This window comes from Mytilus californianus, unplaced genomic scaffold, assembly GCF_021869535.1.
Source record: "Mytilus californianus isolate M0D057914Y unplaced genomic scaffold, xbMytCali1.0.p SCAF_8, whole genome shotgun sequence".
Lineage (NCBI taxonomy): Eukaryota > Metazoa > Mollusca > Bivalvia > Mytilida > Mytilidae > Mytilus > Mytilus californianus.
The window spans coordinates 96,828,784-96,851,438 of record NW_026262734.1 but is presented as its reverse complement, the minus strand read 5'-3'; the positions used below and the strand labels follow the sequence as shown (position 1 = coordinate 96,851,438).

Here is a 22,655-nt window from a genome sequence, read left to right as displayed (position 1 = left end):
CATGGTTCATTGGTCAATGTTTAGTTTACTTGGTTAATGTTAAGTTTATGTGACAGTTGTAATAAAGCTTTATATTTAGGACTATCAACATAATATCAATGATTAGTAAAGAAGGCGAGACATTTCAGCGTGTGCACTCTTGTTGTAAATTAGCAATAGGTCAACAATATTTGGTGTCTGGTATGATTGGGAGGTGTACATGTCTGTCTGGCAGGGTCCATCTGACCTTCACCTCATTCATAATGATCAAGGTTAAGTGTATGTGATACTTGTAGTAAAACCTTCATATTACAAACTTTCAATATAAATTCAATCATGACAAGTAAAGCAGGTGAGACATTTCAGTGTGTGCACTCTTCTTTTTCTAAAATAGCATTTTGAAAACATTTTCAGTATTTTAAATGACAGATATACAGCGTTAAATCCTGTAATTCATTTAATGGCCCTTTAATGTTCAGCACATTAAAAACAAAACTAAAATATTTGTGATAGTTTATTCCTGATACAAAACTTGGATAATGTTGGAGTATTATATATAATAAATGCAACAATAATATAACCGATCATAAAGTGATCTTAACAAAAACTTAAGTATAAAGGTAACCTACTAACACATACAAGTCACTGCCTTATAGGGTCATGTGCACAGGTGGTTTATTCCAGATCAGGGCCCTCAGTCATAAAACTTTACTCAATGCTTAGTGTACAAAATTTGTGCACGAAACACCAAATACAGTCTTTTGATTGGTTGATTTCTGAGTCCGAGCACAATAATTATGCTCAAAATATTTATGACCGCAAGACCAGATATATAGCTGATTACTGTCTATGTGCATTATAAAAAAAATCAAATAAGGGGACTATATTTTTTTTAAATACAAATGGACAATAAGGGGTTATATATCTACCCTGTACACTTCTTAAAATTATTTATGTAGACACGCTATAAAAGTGGTTGAATGCTTTGAGCATCAGCATGACCTACTTCACAATAAAAAGAGAATATCTTTCTTCTTGACTAACTCCCAGAAAAAGCAATATTTCAAAGCTCCATAAAAGAATGTATAAATATTATCACCTCAAAGATTTAAGTGGTTGTCAAAATATAATTCTAAAAACAGAATCACAACTCTATCAACTCCCATACTGTAAACTGGGAAATTTTTTGCGCCATCTTTTCAAAAATTCAAATTTGCATCACTTAAAATTTGTTATTTTTGTGGTATTATTTATAAACAGTCTTAGTCATATCATTTAAATTCCCATGAAACAATTACTGTAGTTTTATTTTCGTGTTTCAAACTTTAAAGGGAAAATAGCAAAAATAAAACTGCTGCAAAAAATTTCTCTTTTTACAGTAAAGGTTGTTGAGATATAAACTTTTTCTTCTAATTCATAAAATATTTTTGGTATTTTCTATCAATCAAAGGTGTACATATTCAATGGCTGTTGGAAAATAAAGATATTTATCAAAATGTCTGTTTTAGACTTTAAGAGGTGAGTATTTTGTTAAAATCTACAGCGAATGACAGATTAAGCAACTGTTATTAACATTCCTTCAGGCCAGATAATCATAAAATACCTACATTAGACCCGTTTGGTCCATGAAAACATTCCTTCAGGTCAGATAAGCATAAAATACCTACATTAGATCTGTTTGGTCCATGAAAACATTCCTTCAGGCAAGATAAGCATAAAATACCTACATTAGACCCGTTTGGTCCATGAAAACATTCCTTCAGGCCAGATAAGCATAAAATACCTGCATTAGACCCATTTGGTCCATGAAAACATTCCTTCAGGCCAGATAAGCATAAAATACCTACATTAGACCCGTTTGGTCCATGAAAACATTCCTTCGGGCCAGATAAGCATAAAATACCTACATTAGACCCGTTTGGTCCATGAAAACATTCCTTCAGTCCAGATAAGCATAAATTTCTAATCTTACTATATCACATAATCGATATTTGAGGACAATAAAAAACTTAGGTGACTATGTTAAAATCAAATCCCTAAATTGTAGTGACCATATAAGACAGGGACTTCTATATTTTGAATGATTGATACAAATCTCAAACAAGAGGGACATGCTTAAACTTGACAGTAAAAAAAAAACTAGCTACAAAAAAACTTAAGATAAAATTGAAAACAATTATTGGTAAAAAATATAGATAACCTTTAAAGTTGGGTCATTAGAAACTACAAAAATATTACATTATTTTGTATCATAATTTATCATTTGTATATGTTTCTGTGGTAGATTTTTCATCAATTGCAAAACATTTGCAATATAAAAAATATCAAGTTTTTTTTTTTAATCGTATTCAAACAGAAATAATATGCTTAAATATACATTGGTATGTAATACTATGTAAAAATAATAATATACAAAAAAAGGAAGAACCTTTACTTGGCAAGTTTTTGCTTGGCAAATTCTGAAGTGGACACCATGGGTATACAGGGTTGCACTTCAATTCTTGCCCATTCTATTCTCCGGCCGTCTGAGGCTATAACAATATTTACACAAAAAAAACAAGATTATTTAATGGACACGTTTTTGTACCTATATTATGGTCATCAGGCTCAAAGAAAACATCTTATAAATTCATTAAAAGAAAAGAATTCCCAAAGCTAATGAATTTGAATCATATGTTTTCAATGAAATAGGCAATTATGGTTAAACAAACTGAAAATAAATTAAATGGATGACTAAAACTTATGGTTTTCTGTACCCATAACCAGATTTTTTCTCACGAAAACCCCTCAACAACAAAACAACAAAAACAAACATCTTTTTAACAAAAAATCAAATAATGAATAAATATTTTTGCAATGATTAAATGACATTTTTGGGTATAGCTGTCTAAAAGATATATATATATCTGGGTTGTAGTGAAATAATACACTATGACCAACCTTAACCACAAGATCGGTAAAATGTGTTTTAAATTTCATTTTTTTTCACAATTTATAAAATTAGGGAACTTATACTGAAGACCACCAAATATATCCCTTCATAATAAAAATATGCACACATCAAAACTGAAAACAAACAAAATACTGTGGATTATTTCTTTTTCCAAGGAACCAATTTTCATGGATTAGGGAACAATTGTATTTTCATGGATATTTGATTTCATGGTTTTGCCAAAGTCTTGCACCGATTTTCATCTATCATGGATTGAGGAAAATTTGCATTTTGTGTGGATATTGGATTTAGTGATTTTTCTGAAATCTCAATACAATCCTAAATAAAATGTTTACTTAGTTGCACATATAAATTTGCTGTTAACCTATGTCCCTAAAATCCCCTAAATTGGTATACCACGAATAATAAATAATTCACAGTACAAAAGAATAAAAGGTTGACAACTTTCATCACTCTTTTTTAACTTTAGGCCAAAGAGAAGACTTGTGTGAAGGCAATCTAATGAGAGGCTTCTTCATGATAGATTTCCAATAAAGATCAAATATTCCTTGTCTTAATATTTACGAAACCTAAAGGTCAAATATAAGGACAAAAACAATTTTCTTTTTGTAAATGTCCAAATACAAAACTTTTCAGTGGTGCAATAGGAGGCAAAATATGATTTTGAATTGTACCTTATGTATAAAGTACATAACAACAAAGAAAACTGCAAGTAAAATTGAGAATGGAAATGGGGAATATGTCAAAGAGACAACAACCCGACCAAAGAGCAGACAACAGCCAAAGGCCACCAATGGGTCTTCAACGCAGCGAGAAAATCCCGCACCCGGAGGTGGTCCTCAGCTGGCCCCTAAATAAAATTGTGTACTAGTTCAGTGAAAATGGACGTCACACTAAACTCCAAAACATATAAATGAACTAAAGAGTCTGAAATTTTTCCTGGAAATCCTTTGGGCTTAAAGAGTTTTAACAATGAAATCCAGGCAGCGCCAGTGTTTTCCTTAGATTTTTTTTTGAAGAATGGGGGATTGACTGAAAGGATGGTAGTCATGAATTTTAAAAGATGGGGCAAATATCGACTTATAAGGATTAAGGATGGGGTCTTAATTAATGCTGGCAGACTGACTAAAATGCATAAACCATCTAAGGGAAACACTTGGGGCCTGTTCCATAACTAGGATATATTCAGGAAATTTGTAGGCCTAGAGCCTTTGGGCTGACTAAAATATCAAAAACTTAGAAAACTGAAATAAACTGCTTCGCTGAGCGCAGCTGGATACGCCCGCAGAGGTCTAACCCTGAACAGTTGGGGCAAAAATGGACACAATATTCAAGCTTGATACAGGTCTGAATTTGGATTGTAATTAAATATTTGACATACATCTATCATAGGTTTCTGAATAAATGTAGTCAAAGAACTTGAAGTTGGTTATATGAATTGAATTTATATTCAATTAAAGATTTCTTGCTGTTGTGCAATACACTGTGCTGTTGCGCAATACTTAGTAAATCTGTTGTCAGACTATAAACAAATAAAATTTATAAAATTCTAAAGGGAGCTTACATCAATAGATATAAACAGTTCACCAAAGTTTCATACGAATTGCTGAAAGCATTTTTGAGTTTTTGTCTGAAAACTGGAAAATCCCCCCTTTTTTAATGAATAAACCCCATAATTCAGAAATGTAAAATCTAAAATTTATAAAATTCTAAAGGGAGCTTACATCAATAGATATCAACGTTTCATCAAAGTTTCATGAGAACTGCTGAAAGCATTTTTGAGTTATTGTCCCAAAACTGGAAAATCCCCCTTTTTTTTATGAATAAAACCCCATAACTCGGAAACGTAAAATCTAAAATTTATAAAAATCCAAAGGGAGCTCATGTCAATAGATATAAACAATTAACCAAAATTTCTTGCAAGTTGGTGAAAGCATTCTTGAGTTATTGTCCGAAAACTGGAAAATCCCCCTTTTTTTAATGAATAAAACCCCATAACTCGGAAACATAAAATCTAAAATTTATAAAAAACGAAAGGGAGCTCATGTCAATAGATATAAACAATTCACCAAAGTTTTAAGCAAATTGGTTACAGCGTTTTTGAGTTAATGTCCGACGTGTTGACGACGGACGGACGGACGGACGGACAGACGGACGGACAGACGGACGTACAACGGTATACCATAATACGTCCCGTAAACGGGCGTATAAAAATAAATTACCTCATCCCCTAACAAAACCCAAAAAAATCCCATACAATATACCAAACATACATGTATAAGACCATTGCATGTATATGAGAAAATCAAAGATTGCACCAAATGAACATATGTTTACACATAAATATGTATACCTTATAATGAATATACAAAAATAGTAATAATAATTGACACATGTTTACATATGTACATTTACAGTAAAATGACATGTATCTGGCCTAGACATTAAAATCTATGGTTCTTTAATACACACTATACACAAAAAAATATTGGTTCTTCAAACATTATACATAAAAATCTATAGTTCTTCAACCACTACATGTATCATACTTGGTTAATTTGTATGATTAAATTTTTAACTCTTACTTCTTCATGAACTGTTAAAAAAAGATTGACTACATATATATTCATATATGTATACATGTACATTTAAACATGTCATCATGGAGAAATGTCCAGTCTGCTTTAAAGTTAAAAATAGAGATATCCCATCTACTTGCAAAAAGCAATTGAATGACTGCAACACTGCTGAAATCAAGAGGTCACCTGAAGTCAATGAGGCATACAAGTAATAGGAGGTATTGGATAAATAAGACAGCAGCAGCCCAATAACAAAACAAAATTCTTCATGTTTAAGAAAGGGGAATAATCTCAGTCTGTTTCAAATTGAAATGCCTAGTTCATAATGCACTGATGATAATGCAACAGCATTTCATTCAAAAATACTTCTTTTTAAGTGCATGAGGATCAACAAATATTCTTACAATGTAACAATTGCAATATCTCTAGAGCATATATTGTAATTAGGGAAAGGGGCCTTATTAACTGTGTCCAACTCAAATTACTATGTGGTAAGGGTTTTGCTCATTGTTGAAGGCTGTAAGGTGTTAACTTCTGTGTCATTTGGTCTCTGGTGGAGAGTTGTCTCATTGGCAATTATACCACATCTTCTTATTTCTATATCAAATTAAAGAAGCTACTGAGGCTGTATACCTAATATCAATAGTATATCATAAGGACACTGTCTGAAAGGAACCTAGTCAGAAGTATGAACATTTTACAGTATTTCAAAAATATACAAATTTTCTTCAGACAATATGGCACAAGAAAGAAGCATTGACACTTACAGATGAGCCATGGCATTATCTGATTTATGGCTTGTATTAAATCTGTATCAAAGACAAGATAAAATATTATAAAATAAAAATTTCAATTTCAAAATTAAACTTTGCATTATAAATCACAACTGAAAACGCCTCTGAAAATTTTCCCACAAAAACTTGACAAATAGTATTTCTCACATATCAACAAATTGCCAAGTACTACAAATACAGATGATTCTTGTTACCTTAAAATTAATCTTACAAAAAAAGAAAATTTAAAATATCTGGAGTAAAAATAATGCATATCTAATATTGAGGGACCAGTTTTTCTGCCAAAGGCTGTGGTTCTCTCTGGGGGTTTTTCCATGAAAGGTAATGAATCCATGGTGCCAATAAATCTCTTTTATCAGTTTTTTCTTGAATTCTAAAACTGGGAACCAATGCAATTAAATTTACTGCTAAAAGTAAGTATTGTCAAACCTGTTTTCTCCATTTTAAATAAATAATGAATTGTGATTGCTGAATTGTGAATAAATGATGAAAAATCTTTAAAAATTTAAATCACAAATCTTTGGTAATTTCGTCATTAAAATAGAAATTTTACATTGATTTGGTATGATCGATGAATAAAAACTAGTTATACATAAAACTTAATATTCCATTACACTGAAATATCAAATTATGAACACTTCCATAACACTTTTTAGATTACACATCAACTATTTTGATCCTACAAAATAACTCTTAAGGTGGTACCCAACACCTTGACTAATATTAATTTGGCTCGTTTAATTTTCATAACATTTTGACAAAATGATTACTTTGACCCTTTGACAAAAATATAAAAATTTCAAAAAATTTGAACCAACCACTTAATCAGAAAAATTTCATTGGTTATATAGCAGTTTGACAAACACTAATTTTGATCATTGAGAAGCTTAATATTTCCTTAACAATACAACGTAATTAAAACGTTTAGCTGATTTTTACAGAGTTATCTCCCTGAAGTGTTAGGTACCACCTTAAGAATAAGATTAAGTAAATTTATATTGAAAAGCAATACATGTAAAATGAGCCAAAATATTTTCTTATAAACAAAATTTTTCCTTTCTTTTTCCAAATCCATTTTCATCTCATTTTGATAAAAATGAAAATTTATACCAGCAAAAGAGTCAATTAAAATAAAATCTCTTGGTTCATAACAAAAGCATTTATAAAATCTACTAAACAAGACTTGAATTAATCAACTGAATGTTTCATGATATAAAATTAAGTGCCTTCATACACACAACAAAATTCTTCCTTGATAATTTCGTGATCACATAGAATGTACAAAAATTACCCCCACCCCCACATAAATAGTTTGCATACATCAACAATTGATGTAAAAGGTGCATTGAAATTTGATGCACAGTTCCACCCCGGCAGGAAACGTTTATGCACCAATATCTCAAAAATATCTACAGTATACTTTCAAATTACATCAAAATAAAATTGCATAAATGTGTAAAGATATCTTACTTAATATACTTGATAAATACATACAAATGAGACAAAAAAAAAACAGTAATAATGTGAGTTAACCATCTTACAAGTACATATAATAATTAAACATCACCAAAATATGCAAAAACTTCTGCACATAGTCCCACAGCAATATTTTAAAATAAAATCGATAAAATGAGTTCCAACTAAGCGCACTCAAATTTCAACACAGCATCCTGAGAAAAGTATTTACATGTATGTGTTTGAGTTGTGTATTTCTTTTATCAGTTTTGTCTATCCTGAAGAAGTCTACGATTATCTAAAGGTGTAGGAGGGGCATCAGACATATTTCCACTGATCATTTTCCCGTGTCTTTTTGGTTTCCACGTAGATGAGAACTTGGTACTGGAATGTGGATCAGATTGAGTGCCATTGACTTTAATCTTAGGCAGCTTTTGAAGAGATGTATCTGATTTTGATACATGGGCAACTGTTCGACTAGGGCTCATATCAATGAACTGACTCACTGAATAAGTTCCAGAATCTCTTTGACGGAAATCTTGAAATGTCCTTGACGACTTGTATTTATCAATCCCTGAAACAGAAAGGTCTGGCAAAGATTGGCGTACAGTTATTGGTGTTTCACTTAACTGAGAATGCAGTGAATATCGTGGAGTTGCAAATGTTGAGGTTTTTCCATAATTCATTTTATAATTGTGAACCGAAGGCTTAGTGATGCCGGTGAAATTCCATATAATGGGAGATAACTCCCGTTGCCGTCTGCTACGTTTACTTAGTTGTGAAGATTCATGCTGTTCATGGTCTTTCTTTCTCCTTCTGTGACTATGATGATTTTTCCGCGGGGAAAAGATAGATTGGTTAAAATATGGTTCAGAATGCTTTGAAGTCACAGTATACCCTGAGTGAAGTGAGCTTTGTTCAGATTCATATATATTTTCCTTTGTATCATGGTTTTCTGACCTGGTAACATGATCATTGTTTACTTTTGAGGGCACATGTGTAACCTCTACTTCTACTTTTGTGGGCACATGTGTAACCTCTACTTCAGTACTGGTAACATCCATTTTGTGGTGGTTTTTTGAAGGTGAACCCACTAAATGATCTCTCAAATCAGTTACTGAAATAGTTTCAAACTGTTGTCGAAATCCCATTATAGTGCTATGCTGAGACTCTAATTTCATTGGTGATGGCACAAATGGCTGTTTCTGTTTGTCCATAGTACTATCAATGATAAATACTGGTTCCTTTCTCATTAATACTGGTTTCTTTAGAAGAGAACCAGCAAAAAAGTCAGTAGATATAAATTCTGATTGTTCAATATCTAAAGTCTCATTACTGTCTGTTGGTGCTTTCCCTGAGGTGCTATCTGATTGGTTATTAGAACTTTGAGACTTATCAGAGTTATTTCCCTTACCATCTGAACTGGGACTGGCATTATCGTTTGAATCGGTTTTTCCCTGAGATTCTGATATGCCGAAATTAAACAACTGAGGTATTTGAGGCGGACTAATATCAGGCTTAAAGAAAACAACAGTTACAGTTATGTTATCACTGGATCCTAAATCCTTTGCTGTTAAGACAAGATGTTTAGCTAACCCACTCAACTCTCCGTTGACTGATTGAACATATTCATATACAATTTGAACCACCTTATCAAAATTGACAACATCCCATAATCCATCACATGCTAAAATTAGATAATCTTCTGTCCCATCTAAATCGACAGTGGTCACATCTGCATCACTGCTGATAAATTTCTTCTGAGCTAAATCTCCTGGAAAATAAAATAAGCAGGTTGTTTTTTATACAATTTCTACATACTGTAAATTAGAAATTATTGTGAGGTTTTTGAATTAATCATGCAAATAATGAAAGTGGTTGAGTATGGCAATAATAAGAACTCGCATTTTAATATCTGATACATATATTATGTATATCTATATGCAGATTTTTAATACTGAAACTGCAATGCCGAATTTAGCATTTTCATTCTTCAAATCTTGCAATAATAAATGCATGTAATAATTTCTGAATTCTGTCATTTGTGACAGTCTAATAAATAGATTGCTTTTGCTGATGCAAACTTCTATCATGTCTTTAGGACCAAATCACAAGGCATCTACTAATCAAAGAGTTGATTGCTCTGAGGTGGAAGAAGATGCATAAAAGGTAACTTGAATTACCATAAAAGCAGCCCACACCAACCCAGCCTGCTTTGTCCCATTATTGCTTTCGACATATTTTTTCTTCCAAAAATAATAATACTCATAACTCAACCAAAACTCACTACACTTAACATAAAAATCTGCAAATATTACTGTTGATTCAAATTAAATTTTCTATAACTAAATTCCATACATTCGTCTCAGCATGGTCAACTTGATGCAATGCAATTTCGCCAAGCAATTATAACAGTAATTGATTTGGTTTCACTTGAAAGTTTTCTGTCAAAGGCAGATAGTTAACTTTAAAAAAAAACTGGCCACCAAGATTTTAGTCAAGTTTGCTTAAATTAGGGTTTTAAATAAATAAACATATATTGAATAAAATGCTTCGCTGGGGCGCAGCTTGATACGACCGCAGAGGTCGAACCCTGAACAGTTGGGGCAAGTATGGACACAACATTCAAGCTTGATACAGCTCTGAATTTGGATTGTTATTAAATATTTGACACAGCATAGGTTTCTGACACAGAAAGAATGTGGTCTAAGAACTTGAATTTTTTTAATTTACCTATTATGGTCCAATGTCCAAAATCAAAATACATGGTTAGATTCAGCATATCAAAGAACCCCATATATTCAATTTTTGTTAAAATCAAACAAAGTTTAATTTTGGACCCCAACTTGGACAAACTTGAAAACTGGGCCCATAATCAAAAATCTAAACACATGTTTAGATTCAGCATATCAAAGAACCCCAAGAATTCAATTTTTGCTAAAATCAAACTAAGTTTAATTTTGGACCCTTTGGACCTTAATGTAGACCAATTTAAAAAACGGAACTTAAAATTAAAAATCTAAATACACGGTTAGATTTGGAATATCAAAGAATCCCAATAATTCAATTTTTGATGAAATCAAACAAAGTTTAATTTTGGACCCTTTTGACCTCAATATGAACCAATTTGATAGCGGGGCCTACAAATAAAAAATCTAAATACATGGTTAGATTCAGCATATCAAAGAACCTCATATATTCAATTTTTGTTGAAATCAAACAAAGTTTAATTTTGGACCCCAATTTGGACCAACTTGAAAACTGGGCCTATAATCTAAAATCTAAATACATGTTTAGATTCAGCATATCAAAGAACCCCATATATTCAATTTTTGTTGAAATCAAACAAAGTTTAAATACTGGACCCTATCTTGGACCAACTTGAAAACTGGGCCCATAATCAAAAATCTAAACACATGTTTAGATTCAGCAAATCAAAGAACCCCAAGAATTCAATTTTTGTTAAAATCAAACTAAGTTTAATTTTGGACCCTTTGGACCTCAATGTAGACCAATTTAAAATAAAATGCTTCGCTGGGGCACAGCTTGATACGACCGCAGAGGTCGAACCCTGAACAGTTGGGGCAAGTATGGACACAACATTCAAGCTTGATACAGCTCTGAATTTGGATTGTTATTAAATATTTGACACAGCATAGGTTTCTGACACAGAAAGAATGTGGTCTAAGAACTTGAATTTTTTTAATTTATCTATTATGGTCCAATGTCCAAAATCAAAATACATGGTTAGATTCAGCATATCAAAGAACCCCATATATTCAATTTTTGTTAAAATCAAACAAAGTTTAATTTTGGACCCCAACTTGGACAAACTTGAAAACTGGGCCCATAATCAAAAATCTAAACATATGTTTAGATTCAGCATATCAAAGAACCCCAAGAAATCAATTTTTGCTAAAATCAAACTAAGTTTAATTTTGGACCCTTTGGACCTTAATGTAGACCAATTTAAAAAACAGGACTTAAAATTAAAAATCTAAATACACGGTTAGATTTGGAATATCAAAGAACCCCAATAATTCAATTTTTGATGAAATCAAACAAAGTTTAATTTTGGACCCTTTTGACCTCAATATGAACCAATTTGATAGCGGGACCCACAAATAAAAAATCTAAATTCATGGTTAGATTCAGCATATCAAAGAACCCCATATATTCAATTTTTGTTGAAATCAAACAAAGTTTAATTTTGGACCCCAACTTGGACCAACTTGAAAACTGGGCCCATAATCAAAAATCTAAACACATGTTTAGATTCAGCATATCAAAGAACCCCAAGAATTCAATTTTTGTTAAAATCAAACTAAGTTTAATTTTGGACCCTTTGGACCTCAATGAAGACAAATTTAAAAAACGGGACCCAAATTAAACATCTAAAAACACGGTTAGATTTGGCATATCAAAGAACCCCAATAATTCAATTTTTGATGAAATCAAACAAAGTTTAATTTTGGACCCTTTTGACCTCAATATGAACCAATTTGATAGCGGGGCCTACAAATAAAAAATCTAAATACATGGTTAGATTCAGCATATCAAAGAACCTCATATATTCAATTTTTGTTGAAATCAAACAAAGTTTAATTTTGGACCCCAATTTGGACCAACTTGAAAACTGGGCCCATAATCAAAAATCTAAATACATGTTTAGATTCAGCATATCAAAGAACCCCATATATTCAATTTTTGTTGAAATCAAACAAAGTTTAAATACTGGACCCTATCTTGGACCAACTTGAAAACTGGGCCCATAATCAAAAATCTAAACACATGTTTAGATTCAGCATATCAAAGAACCCCAAGAATTCAATTTTTGTTAAAATCAAACTAAGTTTAATTTTGGACCCTTTGGACCTTAATGTAGACCAATTTAAAAAACAGGACCCAAAATTAAAAATCTAAATACACGGTTAGATTTGGAATATCAAAGAGCCCCAATAATTCAATTTTAGATGAAATCAAACAAAGTTTAATTTTGGACCCTTTTGACCTCAATATGAACCAATTTGATAACGGGGTCCACAAATAAAAAATCTAAATACATGGTTAGATTCAGCATATCAAAGAACCCCATATATTCAATTTTTGTTGAAATCAAACAAAGTTTAATTTTGGACCCCAATTTGGACCAACTTGAAAACTGGGACAAAAATCAAAAATCTAAATACATGTTTAGATTCAGCATATCAAAGAACCTCATATATTCAATTTTTGCTAAAATCAAACAAAGTTTAATTTTGGACCCTTTGGACCTTAATGTAGACTATTTTGAAAACTGGACCCAAAATTAAAAATCTAAATACATTGTTAGATTCGGCATAACAAATAAATAAATGTGATCAAAGATTTTACAAATCTAATGTGCCATACTGTGCAATTAAAGATAACTTCTTGAAATTTTTCAATATTTGAAATTTGAAAAAAAAATAATATTTGAAGAATAATTCTTTTTAATTTCTGAAATCTGAAATGAGAAAAAATTGACCCCCCACAATTTCTTTTTATCCCCCCCCCCCCCCCTTTTTTCCCCCAAAAAATTCTTTCCCTCAAGATATGGTCATAATCTCAATTCAAATTTCCAATGGAGTTGGCAACCATAATTACCCATTTAATTTTACCATAGTGCTAACTTAATCTATTTTATAAAAGAATTAAAAATATAGTGTCAAATCTTTCATATAGATTTTTTTGTAAAATAAAATGATGCAACATTTGCAGATATTTTTACTGGTCTTCCTTTATAAATATGCATTTCTTTAAACATAATTTAAAAGCAGTGTAAGGGAAGTAACCAAAACGTTGTATTTGGATTACCTCCCTTACACTGTTTTAAATTATCTTTATTGTTCATTAACCATTACTTTATACATAATTTAAAAGCAGTGTAAGGGAGATAATTTCAATGATGTATTTGATTTATCTCCCTTACACTGCTTTAAATTATGTTTTGTACTAAAGTATTTGTCCATTAACCAGGACAACCTTGTTTTTCCCCCTTTTTTGCCCCTAATTCCTAAACGGTTTGAGCCATAACCCCCCAAAGCAAATCCTAACCATCCCTTTGTGGTATGGAAACTTGTAGTATAATTTCAGAGAGATCCATACACTGCTCCACAGTTATTGTCTGGAAACTAGAAAATGCTTATTTTTGGCCCCTAATTCCTTAACTGTTGGTACCATAACCCCCAAAATCAATCCCAACCTTCCTTTTGTGGTATTTAACCTTATGGTAAAATTTCAAAAAGATCCATTCACTTAAACTAAAGTTAGAGTGCGAAAACCAATGTGTATTCGGACGACGACGCAGGACGACGACGACGACGCCGGACGACGACGACGCCGGACGACGACGACGACGACGCCAACGTCATACCAATATACGACCACAAAAAATTTTTTGCGGTCGTATAAAAACAGGACCCAAAATTAAAAACCTAAATACACGGTTAGATTTGGAATATCAAAGAACCCCAATAATTCAATTTTAGATGAAATCAAACAAAGTTTAATTTTGGACCCTTTTGACCTCAATATGAACCAATTAGATAACGGGGTCCACAAATAAAAAATCTAAATACATGGTTAGATTCAGCATATCAAAGAACCCCATATATTCAATTTTTGTTGAAATCAAACAAAGTTTAATTTTGGACCCCAATTTGGACCAACTTGAAAACTGGGCCAAAAATCAAAAATCTAAATACATGTTTAGATTCAGCATATCAAAGAACCTCATATATTCAATTTTTGCTAAAATCAAACAAAGTTTAATTTTGGACCCTTTGGACATTAATGTAGACCAATTTGAAAACTGGACCCAAAATTAAAAATCTAAATACACTGTTAGATTCGGCATAACAAATAAATAAATGTGATCAAAGATTTTACAAATCTAATGCGCCATACTGTGCAATTAAAGATTACTTCTTGAAATTTTTCAATATTTGAAATTTGAAAAAAAAAATAATATTTGAAGAATAATTCTTTTTAATTTCTGAAATCTGAAATGAGAAAAAATTGGCCCCCCACAATTTCTTTTTATCCCCCCTTTTTTTCCCCAAAAAAAATTCTTTCCCTCAAGATATGGTCATAATCTCAATTCAAATTTCCAATGGAGTTGGCAACCATAATTACCCATTTAAATTTACCATAGTGCTAACTTAATCTATTTTATAATAGAATTAATAAAAATATAGTGTCAAATCTTTCATATGGATTTTTTTGTAAAAAAAAAAGATGAAAACATTTGCAGATATTTTTACTGGTCTTCCTTTATAAATATGCATTTCTTTAAACATAATTTAAAAGCAGTGTAAGGGAAGTAACCAAAATGTTGTATTTGGATTACCTCCCTTACACTGTTTTAGATTATCTTTATTGTTCATTAACCATTACTTTATACATAATTTAAAAGCAGTGTAAGGGAGATAATTTCAATGATGTATTTGATTTATCTCCCTTACACTGCTTTAAATTATGTTTTGTACTAAAGTATTTGTCCATTAACCAGGACAACCTTGTTTTTCCCCCTTTTTTGCCCCTAATTCCTAAACGGTTTGAGCCATAACCCCCCAAAGCAAATCCTAACCATCCCTTTGTGGTATGGAAACTTGTAGTATAATTTCAGAGAGATCCATACACCGTTCCACAGTTATTGTCTGGAAACTAGAAAATGCTAATTTTTGGCCCCTTTTTGGCCCCTAATTCCTTAACTGTTGGTACCATAACCCCCAAAATCAATCCCAACCTTCCTTTTGTGGTATTTAACCTTATGGTCAAATTTCAAAAAGATCCATTCACTTAAACTAAAGTTAGAGTGCGAAAACCAATATGTATTCGGACGACGACGCCGGACGACGACGACGACGACGCCAACGTCATACCAATATACGACCACAAAATTTTTTTGCGGTCGTATAAAAATTCTAAATATATCCAATGCAGATATGTGTCAGGCCAAGGATTGACCGGTCATGTCAGGTGATGACCTTGTTATGTTATTGCGATAGTTTAGAGTCAAGCGCACACATGAATCTGCTGGTGTTTTACCATCAAACGATGCACCATCAGTTGACAGAATCACGTGTGTGCTTGACTCTGGGTCTTTTAACATTTTCCGTCAGGAGTCACAAAGCCCTTTTCTGAAATTTATCATGAAAATAAAACTATTGACAGCAACGAATTACTGGTTCCGTACTCGAGCCTCGATAATGTCATTTTTGTGTGTACCTTAATGACGTATAACGGTAAAGAGCTGGACTATTCAGTTGTTAAATCCCGTTTTTTATCACTTCTAAAACTTTGAAAGGTATTAAGGCAATAAAGGCAATCATTGGGGACATTCCGACAATGACCGACATGAAAGCTACGTACTTTCGAAATGGAATCCGTCAACAGACATTAGTTTGTACATTGATATTTCTGTCAACAGACAGTGCATCGTTTGATGTGTAAAACACCAGCAGATTTCGTTTTAAAAAACACATGTTGTCTAAAACTGGAATATGACTTAATTGATTGCATTAAAGATCTGAACGCAGACGGAACAACTAAATCATGTATTGTTTCAAGCATCATTGATTTGAAGTCGTACTCTCCACTTATATACTTGACTTTAACTCAAGATGGATTGTATGAATATATGACAATTCTGTTTATCATTATTTTGAAACTTTCAGATGCACAATTAAATTTCCCATTTGTGCACATGCGCAGATACATAACCAACAGGGTTTAAATTAACCCGAATAATCCAATTGTTTTATTCCGATAATTCCAATTATTAATTTACCAAAGACAATTATTACAACAATCAGTGAGAATTAATATCATGACCTATTAATGCTCCAAAACAAGCCATCAATTTTTAATCATTTTTTTTTCATGTGTGTTCATGAATTTAGAGAATTTATACCATATAAATATCTGAATAAGTTTATTAAACTTTAATACCCATAATATTATTATTTTTTAATAATTGCAAGGACGTATAAAACGTCCTTGATAAAAGCAGTCAATATAATACTTCCACGAAAAAAGTAAGGAGAAGTAACTCAGGGTGAACGTACTCTATGGGGACGAACTCAGGGCGAACGGACCAAGGGCGAAGATGTAATCAGGGCGAACTGACCCGATACCAAATTCACGCATGCGTACTACAAACTCTTACTTTAAAGACATCCGGTTACAAGTTAACAAATAACGTTCATGTAAGATGAGATGAAATCTAATAATTTACATAAATAAAAGGGTTGATATTAATACATTAAAACATGAGAAATTATAACACTAACGATAGTGATCGTTTTTCAAGCCTAACTAATAAATTAAATGATGCAGATGCTTAGATCATGTGTAAACATCGGTGTCAAGATATGGTACGGAAGTTGTTATGAAATTGTAAAGCACAGAAAGGGATACGGCATACGTCCTGGTGACGGTTCAATGATTATACAGCCGGCAGTAAAGGCTTTCAGAAGACTTGAAGTCTTCTTCCACCAAAAAGCGGTTCATTTTCAGAGTTTAAATTTCACCTTTTTAAAGGCAAACCTCGTTTTATTTTTAACATTTATTCGTCCTCAATTCTGTTCTTTTATAGAGATAAAATTGACTCGACCCGGAGCCAAGGGGATATTTTCCCAATTCTATATAAATCCCGAAATTAACACAAAAATAAACCCCTAATGAAATTATCTGATCAATACTCATACACATTAAAATTGAAGGACAAGGAGTATTTAAAGACAATATAAACTTTTCAAAGGTGCACAAGTTTGTCAAATGCATTTCAGTTATTTTTTTAAATCAAACAAAATAACTCCTTTTATGTTAGGTTTGAGTTTTGTTCTAATACTAATAATATTATTATTCACAAGGTAACAGTCTGCAAGAAGACAAGTCACCCTACCTGGACACATTATTTTAACTCCGAGCACACTAGTCTTTGCTTTTACAACCTTAATGTTAGTACTTGGCAGAAAAGCAGCAAATACTGATTTTAAAGTCTTTGACTTGACCCAGTCTTGGTTCTAAATCATGACCTCCCACACTAGAGACAATCACACTAAGTTCTAAATCATGACCTCCCACACTAGAGGCAATCACACTAAGTTCTAAATCATGACCTCCCACACTAGAGACAATCACACTAAGTTCTAAATCATGACCTCCCACACTAGAGGCAATCACACTAAGTTCTAAATCATGACCTCCTATACTAGAGGAAATCATGACCTCCCACACTAGAGACAATCACACTAACATGAGACTACCAGGGCACATCCTTGAGAAAGAACAATATGGTTGTGTAGAACACATGTAAAGAACAGCATATAAACAATAAATATTTTAGAAAAGATTTTAAGTTAATAATGATTGATATTATATTGCTTGAATATATACAAAATATTATGCTAAATCCTTTGTTAGTATATTTTGCATAAAAATCAAACAATTAGCCACATTACAAAATTAAATGAAGTTTTGAAAGCAATTTTAAATGGGCAACTGTCAAACCATTATATAATGTTGGATTGTATTGACATTATGCAGCAAATATAAAATGTTAATGACATAAAACCTAACACACACAAAATTTTTTTTGGGGGAAATTTGGAAAAAAAAGAATGTGTCTAAGGACACGAATATCCCCGCTCAAGCATCAAACAAACGAAAATTGGACGAACAGACGGACGGACTAAAGCATAAGGACGGACAGTCACCTACGGCAGGAGCATAATAAATAGCATATCTTGGTGGCTTTTGAGCAAAAATGAAACAACCATATATATATAGAGATTTTATCTTTTCGTCTTTTTTCTTTTAACCATGGTGTTGTAGGTCTTTCCTCCTAATTATGGTTTGTTATTGTCCTCTTACCTTTTTAAGACTAATCTTACCACATATAAAAGTCTATGCAGATAGACAGACATAAATAGAAATTATATGAAAAATTTAGTCTATAAAGGTATTCAATTCCTGGAAACTTACTCCGTAAAAATACAAAAATTTCCCTTTGAGTACTCGTATAAATTAACTAAAACTTACAGTGAAAGTTTAAACTAAAGGTTTATGTGCAAAAATCATCCATCACTACACAGATTGGCTTTTGTCTAATTGTGCATGAATGTGTAATAAAAAAAGGAGAACATTTTGGTTGAAAGTGTACCGGTACTTTAAATTGGTGAATATAGATTAATAATTAATGCTAAAGCATGCATCCAGTCTTCAAATCATACACAAATATAACATTTCTCAAATAACATTAATAATCACAGGGAAACACACGAAAATACTGATGACGTGAAACAAACATTTGGTATCAATTTTAGTGTGCATGGCACTCATTAGTTGCCGAACTGTACCTCTTAGGTCCTTATGATATTATTTGACAATATGGGTCTAATTTGTCCCACACAAATCAGAAAATATAAAAAGCATTCTGTGAGTATTGCCTGGCAATACATAGGCCCCTACCAGTTAAAAATTCATTGTACTGGAACAAAATGCTAACTTGATCTATAACTTGTCATGGTGTAAACTTTATAACAAATATCAAGTCAATATCTTCAAGCATGACGAAAAAAAATGTGGAAATTTGATTATTTGAGTGAATTTTCTAAGTCCAAGGACCATAACTCTGCATAAAATCATCAGACCGGAACAAAATTGGAACTTGATCTGTAACTTGTCATGATAAAAATATATACCAATCATCAAATCAATATCTTCAAGCATGACAAAATTTTCTTAGTTCAAAGACCAAAAAAGTGTGGAAAACTATTTGCCGGCAGACGGACGGACGGACTGATTTGCCGGCAGACGGACGAATGGACAGACTGACAGACTGACAGACAGACAGACAGACAGACAGACAGACAGACAGACAGACAGACAGACCTAAAGTCCCCTTCGACTTAGTTGGTAGGGGATTATTAAGGACCATTAGAGTTGTGGTTACAGAGCTAGACCCTCATATGATTTTCATAAGCAATTTGGGTTCTCTAAAGGAATAACATATTTGATAGGTTTTTTTACCAGCTGCATGATTAATTTGTGAACTTTTCATAGAGGTCCCCACCCCTGAAAAACTGTGATCAATTTTTTTTATATCGAATTTTTTTTAGTGCTGAAGAACAGAAAGCAAAATTACAAAAAATAATTGATAAAATAATTTTTATTATTTGAAATCATCTAGTAAGGACATCTTATTCATCCCATATTTACTTAATATGTTTATTTTATTTTTAACATAATCTGGTTACAATTTACTTTTCCCCCATGTTGCCCCATAACCAGTTTATACTGAAACATATAGATTTAATAGGCAAATGACATTTTTCTGGTGTGTTTACATGGTATACAATAAATAATTATAGTTCTTAGATAATTATCCAACCCTTTTAAAAAGGTCATTTTGGATGAATAACAACAGTCCTGTGCAAAATTTTAAGTGTCCAATTCATTTGTGCTATATATAAAATGGAGAAAAAAAATGAAATTTAAAAATTGTATGTTAGAAAAATGACAAACATGCAATCCCCAATGTGAAAACATCGACATGATAGATATGGTTTAGAATAGCTAAATATGAGAAAATCTAAGTGCAAGCAATCTCAATTTAAAACGGCTCTGCTGGGGTAAAAATGCAAGCAATATAAATCCTAAACCAGCATCCATTATACCTATGGCTCTTGACACGGACAACATGCCATTTACTCGCCAGACTCCACCCATGTTTAAAACATAACCACCAAGATTTTGTATTCTAACACGCTCATCCTGTAAGAAATTTGATAATTTAAAATCATATGAACAATGTTTAAGTATTTTTATATTCAAAGTGAAAATTTTCTGAACTAAAACTTGTATAACAAAAGTAATTTAATGTCCTCAAGAGCTAAAAATTATTTGTTTTTGTTTATTTGTCTCCATTTTAGAGCTCAAAGTAAGATTTTTAATTACTAAAGGTTAATTTTTAGTATATTTGTAATCACAGTAAAGTATACCTGGTACTGCAGATCTGACTGCAAAGTTTAGTTCAGAAAACTTCAACTCAACATTGATTAAGTATGCTGAGAAATCTTGACAAACATAATTTAATACAATTTTCTTTTACTTCAATCTTGATACCATTTTGTTGAAAACATATTCCAAAACAAATTTAGACAAGTTTTCATTAAAAAAATTCCCATGGTTACCATCAAAATTCCTCATTATACTAAGGCCTGTTCCAGAAAATACTATGTCCCCCCAGGGACGGCACTTTTTTTTTAACCCCCACCACCCACAGAAAAAAAAAAAAAATTAGAACAACACTCCCATTGCATTTTGGTATTTCAAATACAACCACCCACATAAAGTTAAAAAAAAATTGCCTTCCCTGGGGGGGACATAATATTTTCTGGAACAGCCCTAACATAAACATCCATTTGATGCAAATTTATTGGAGAATTTGCATCAAATGATTATGATTAGCACAACGGAATATAAGTAAAGAGTTACCTATTGCTCTGGATACAGATAAATTTCCATTTACTCGCCATGTACCCATAAACAGTATGCAGCCTCCTAAAGCTTCAATACGAGCTTGTTCATCCTAAAATACATCGTTAATATCAAACAGATCAGTCTAGCTTTCTTTTTTGTGAGATAAATACTTCGTTAATTCTGATACCATTTCTATGTTTGTTGCTAAACGTTCAAATAATTTAAACTGAAGCTGAAGGAATATGGATATACTGAGTCGTTTATGGATCCAAAAAACTAAATACTCACGAAAAATGCAAATTTCCCTCTATTTCTGAAAATAATCTGCAGTACCATAAAATATATTGGAATTCTTAATGGACAAATTGTGCAATTGTTCAAATCAAAAGTTAGTTTGTCTTCATTCACCAAATACTGTGCAAAAAATTGGTAAAGACCAGTGAAATTGAGGACATTGAACTGACATCTTTAATGAAATACTGTTTTCTACACCAATGTAGGAAATTAATAGGTTTCCTTGTAAAAAATAAAGTGTATGACATCGCAAAGCAAAATGTGATTGTTTTACACACATTATTCAGGAATATGCACAAAATTAAGGTCAGCTGAAGTCGTCCCAGAATTTTATTCAATACATTGACCTCATGGTCACTAAAAGCCCAGGATGTAAGAAGAAAACTTATGAAAGAACCTCGGTAAAGTTTAGATACCTATCCAACGTCCTTCATATAAGTACCTGTATATGGAAAATACTGTAAACCAACTTATTCTTAGGCTATTTAATTTAACAAGTTACAATTTTTGGCCAACTGCCAAATTGATAATCCTTTTTATTTCAATACTACAAAACCAAAACTAATTTTGGAAGAAATTTCGAGCAACTTGCATTTTTGTTTTGGTTGCTAAACTTACAGAAAATAATTGAATAAAAGTTGGTTTGCAGTATCTTACATGAGCTCACATATTTTATTCACTAAATATTACCGCTCTTTCTGGTTTATGTGGATTCATAACTGTGACTGGTCGTCCATTCTTCACAAGAACAGCTTGAGAATCACCGACCCAGGATATATGTAGTTTATTTTTGTCTATAAAAGCTAAAACTCCCGTTGATCCACTCTTTATCCTCTAGAATGTAAAAAAGATTGATTAATTGTTGGTTTTTAAGGCAACTTTCACCACTGTTTTCTAATCATGGCTGCCAGTTTTTATTGGTGGAGGAAGCCTGAATGCCCTGAGAGAACCACCAACCTTTAGCAGAGAATATAGATTGATTGATTGTTGGTTGCTTAACATCCAATGACAAATAAAGAAAAGATGATATTTCTGTTATTTATTTAGTAAAGAGTATAACTTTCTTTTAAACAATATCAGAATTTAATATTC

General features: G+C 32.0%; 1 protein-coding gene across 10 annotated transcripts in view; it reads right to left on the bottom strand.

Annotated features, from left to right (window-relative positions):
* Positions 1-480: 480 nt before the first annotated feature.
* LOC127712720 (protein phosphatase 1F-like) overlaps positions 481-22,655 on the bottom strand; it is a 38,470-nt gene continuing 16,295 nt past the window's right edge. Inside the window, exons 5-9 of one of the 10 annotated variants that reach the window (XR_007987295.1) lie at positions 22,254-22,397; positions 20,465-20,561; positions 1,823-9,534; positions 1,703-1,762; positions 481-1,642 (exon numbers count right to left, since the gene is read on the bottom strand). Coding sequence is in view for 2 of the 10 variants with exons in the window: in XM_052219321.1 (XP_052075281.1) it covers positions 8,024-9,534; positions 20,465-20,561; positions 22,254-22,397 (1,752 nt within the window). In the remaining 8 variants the exon portion in view is untranslated. Of the gene's footprint in view, positions 9,535-20,464; positions 20,562-21,284; positions 21,379-22,253; positions 22,398-22,655 lie in introns of all 10 variants that reach the window. The other 9 variants (XR_007987296.1, XR_007987291.1, XR_007987293.1 and 6 more) reach the window with 9 other exon arrangements.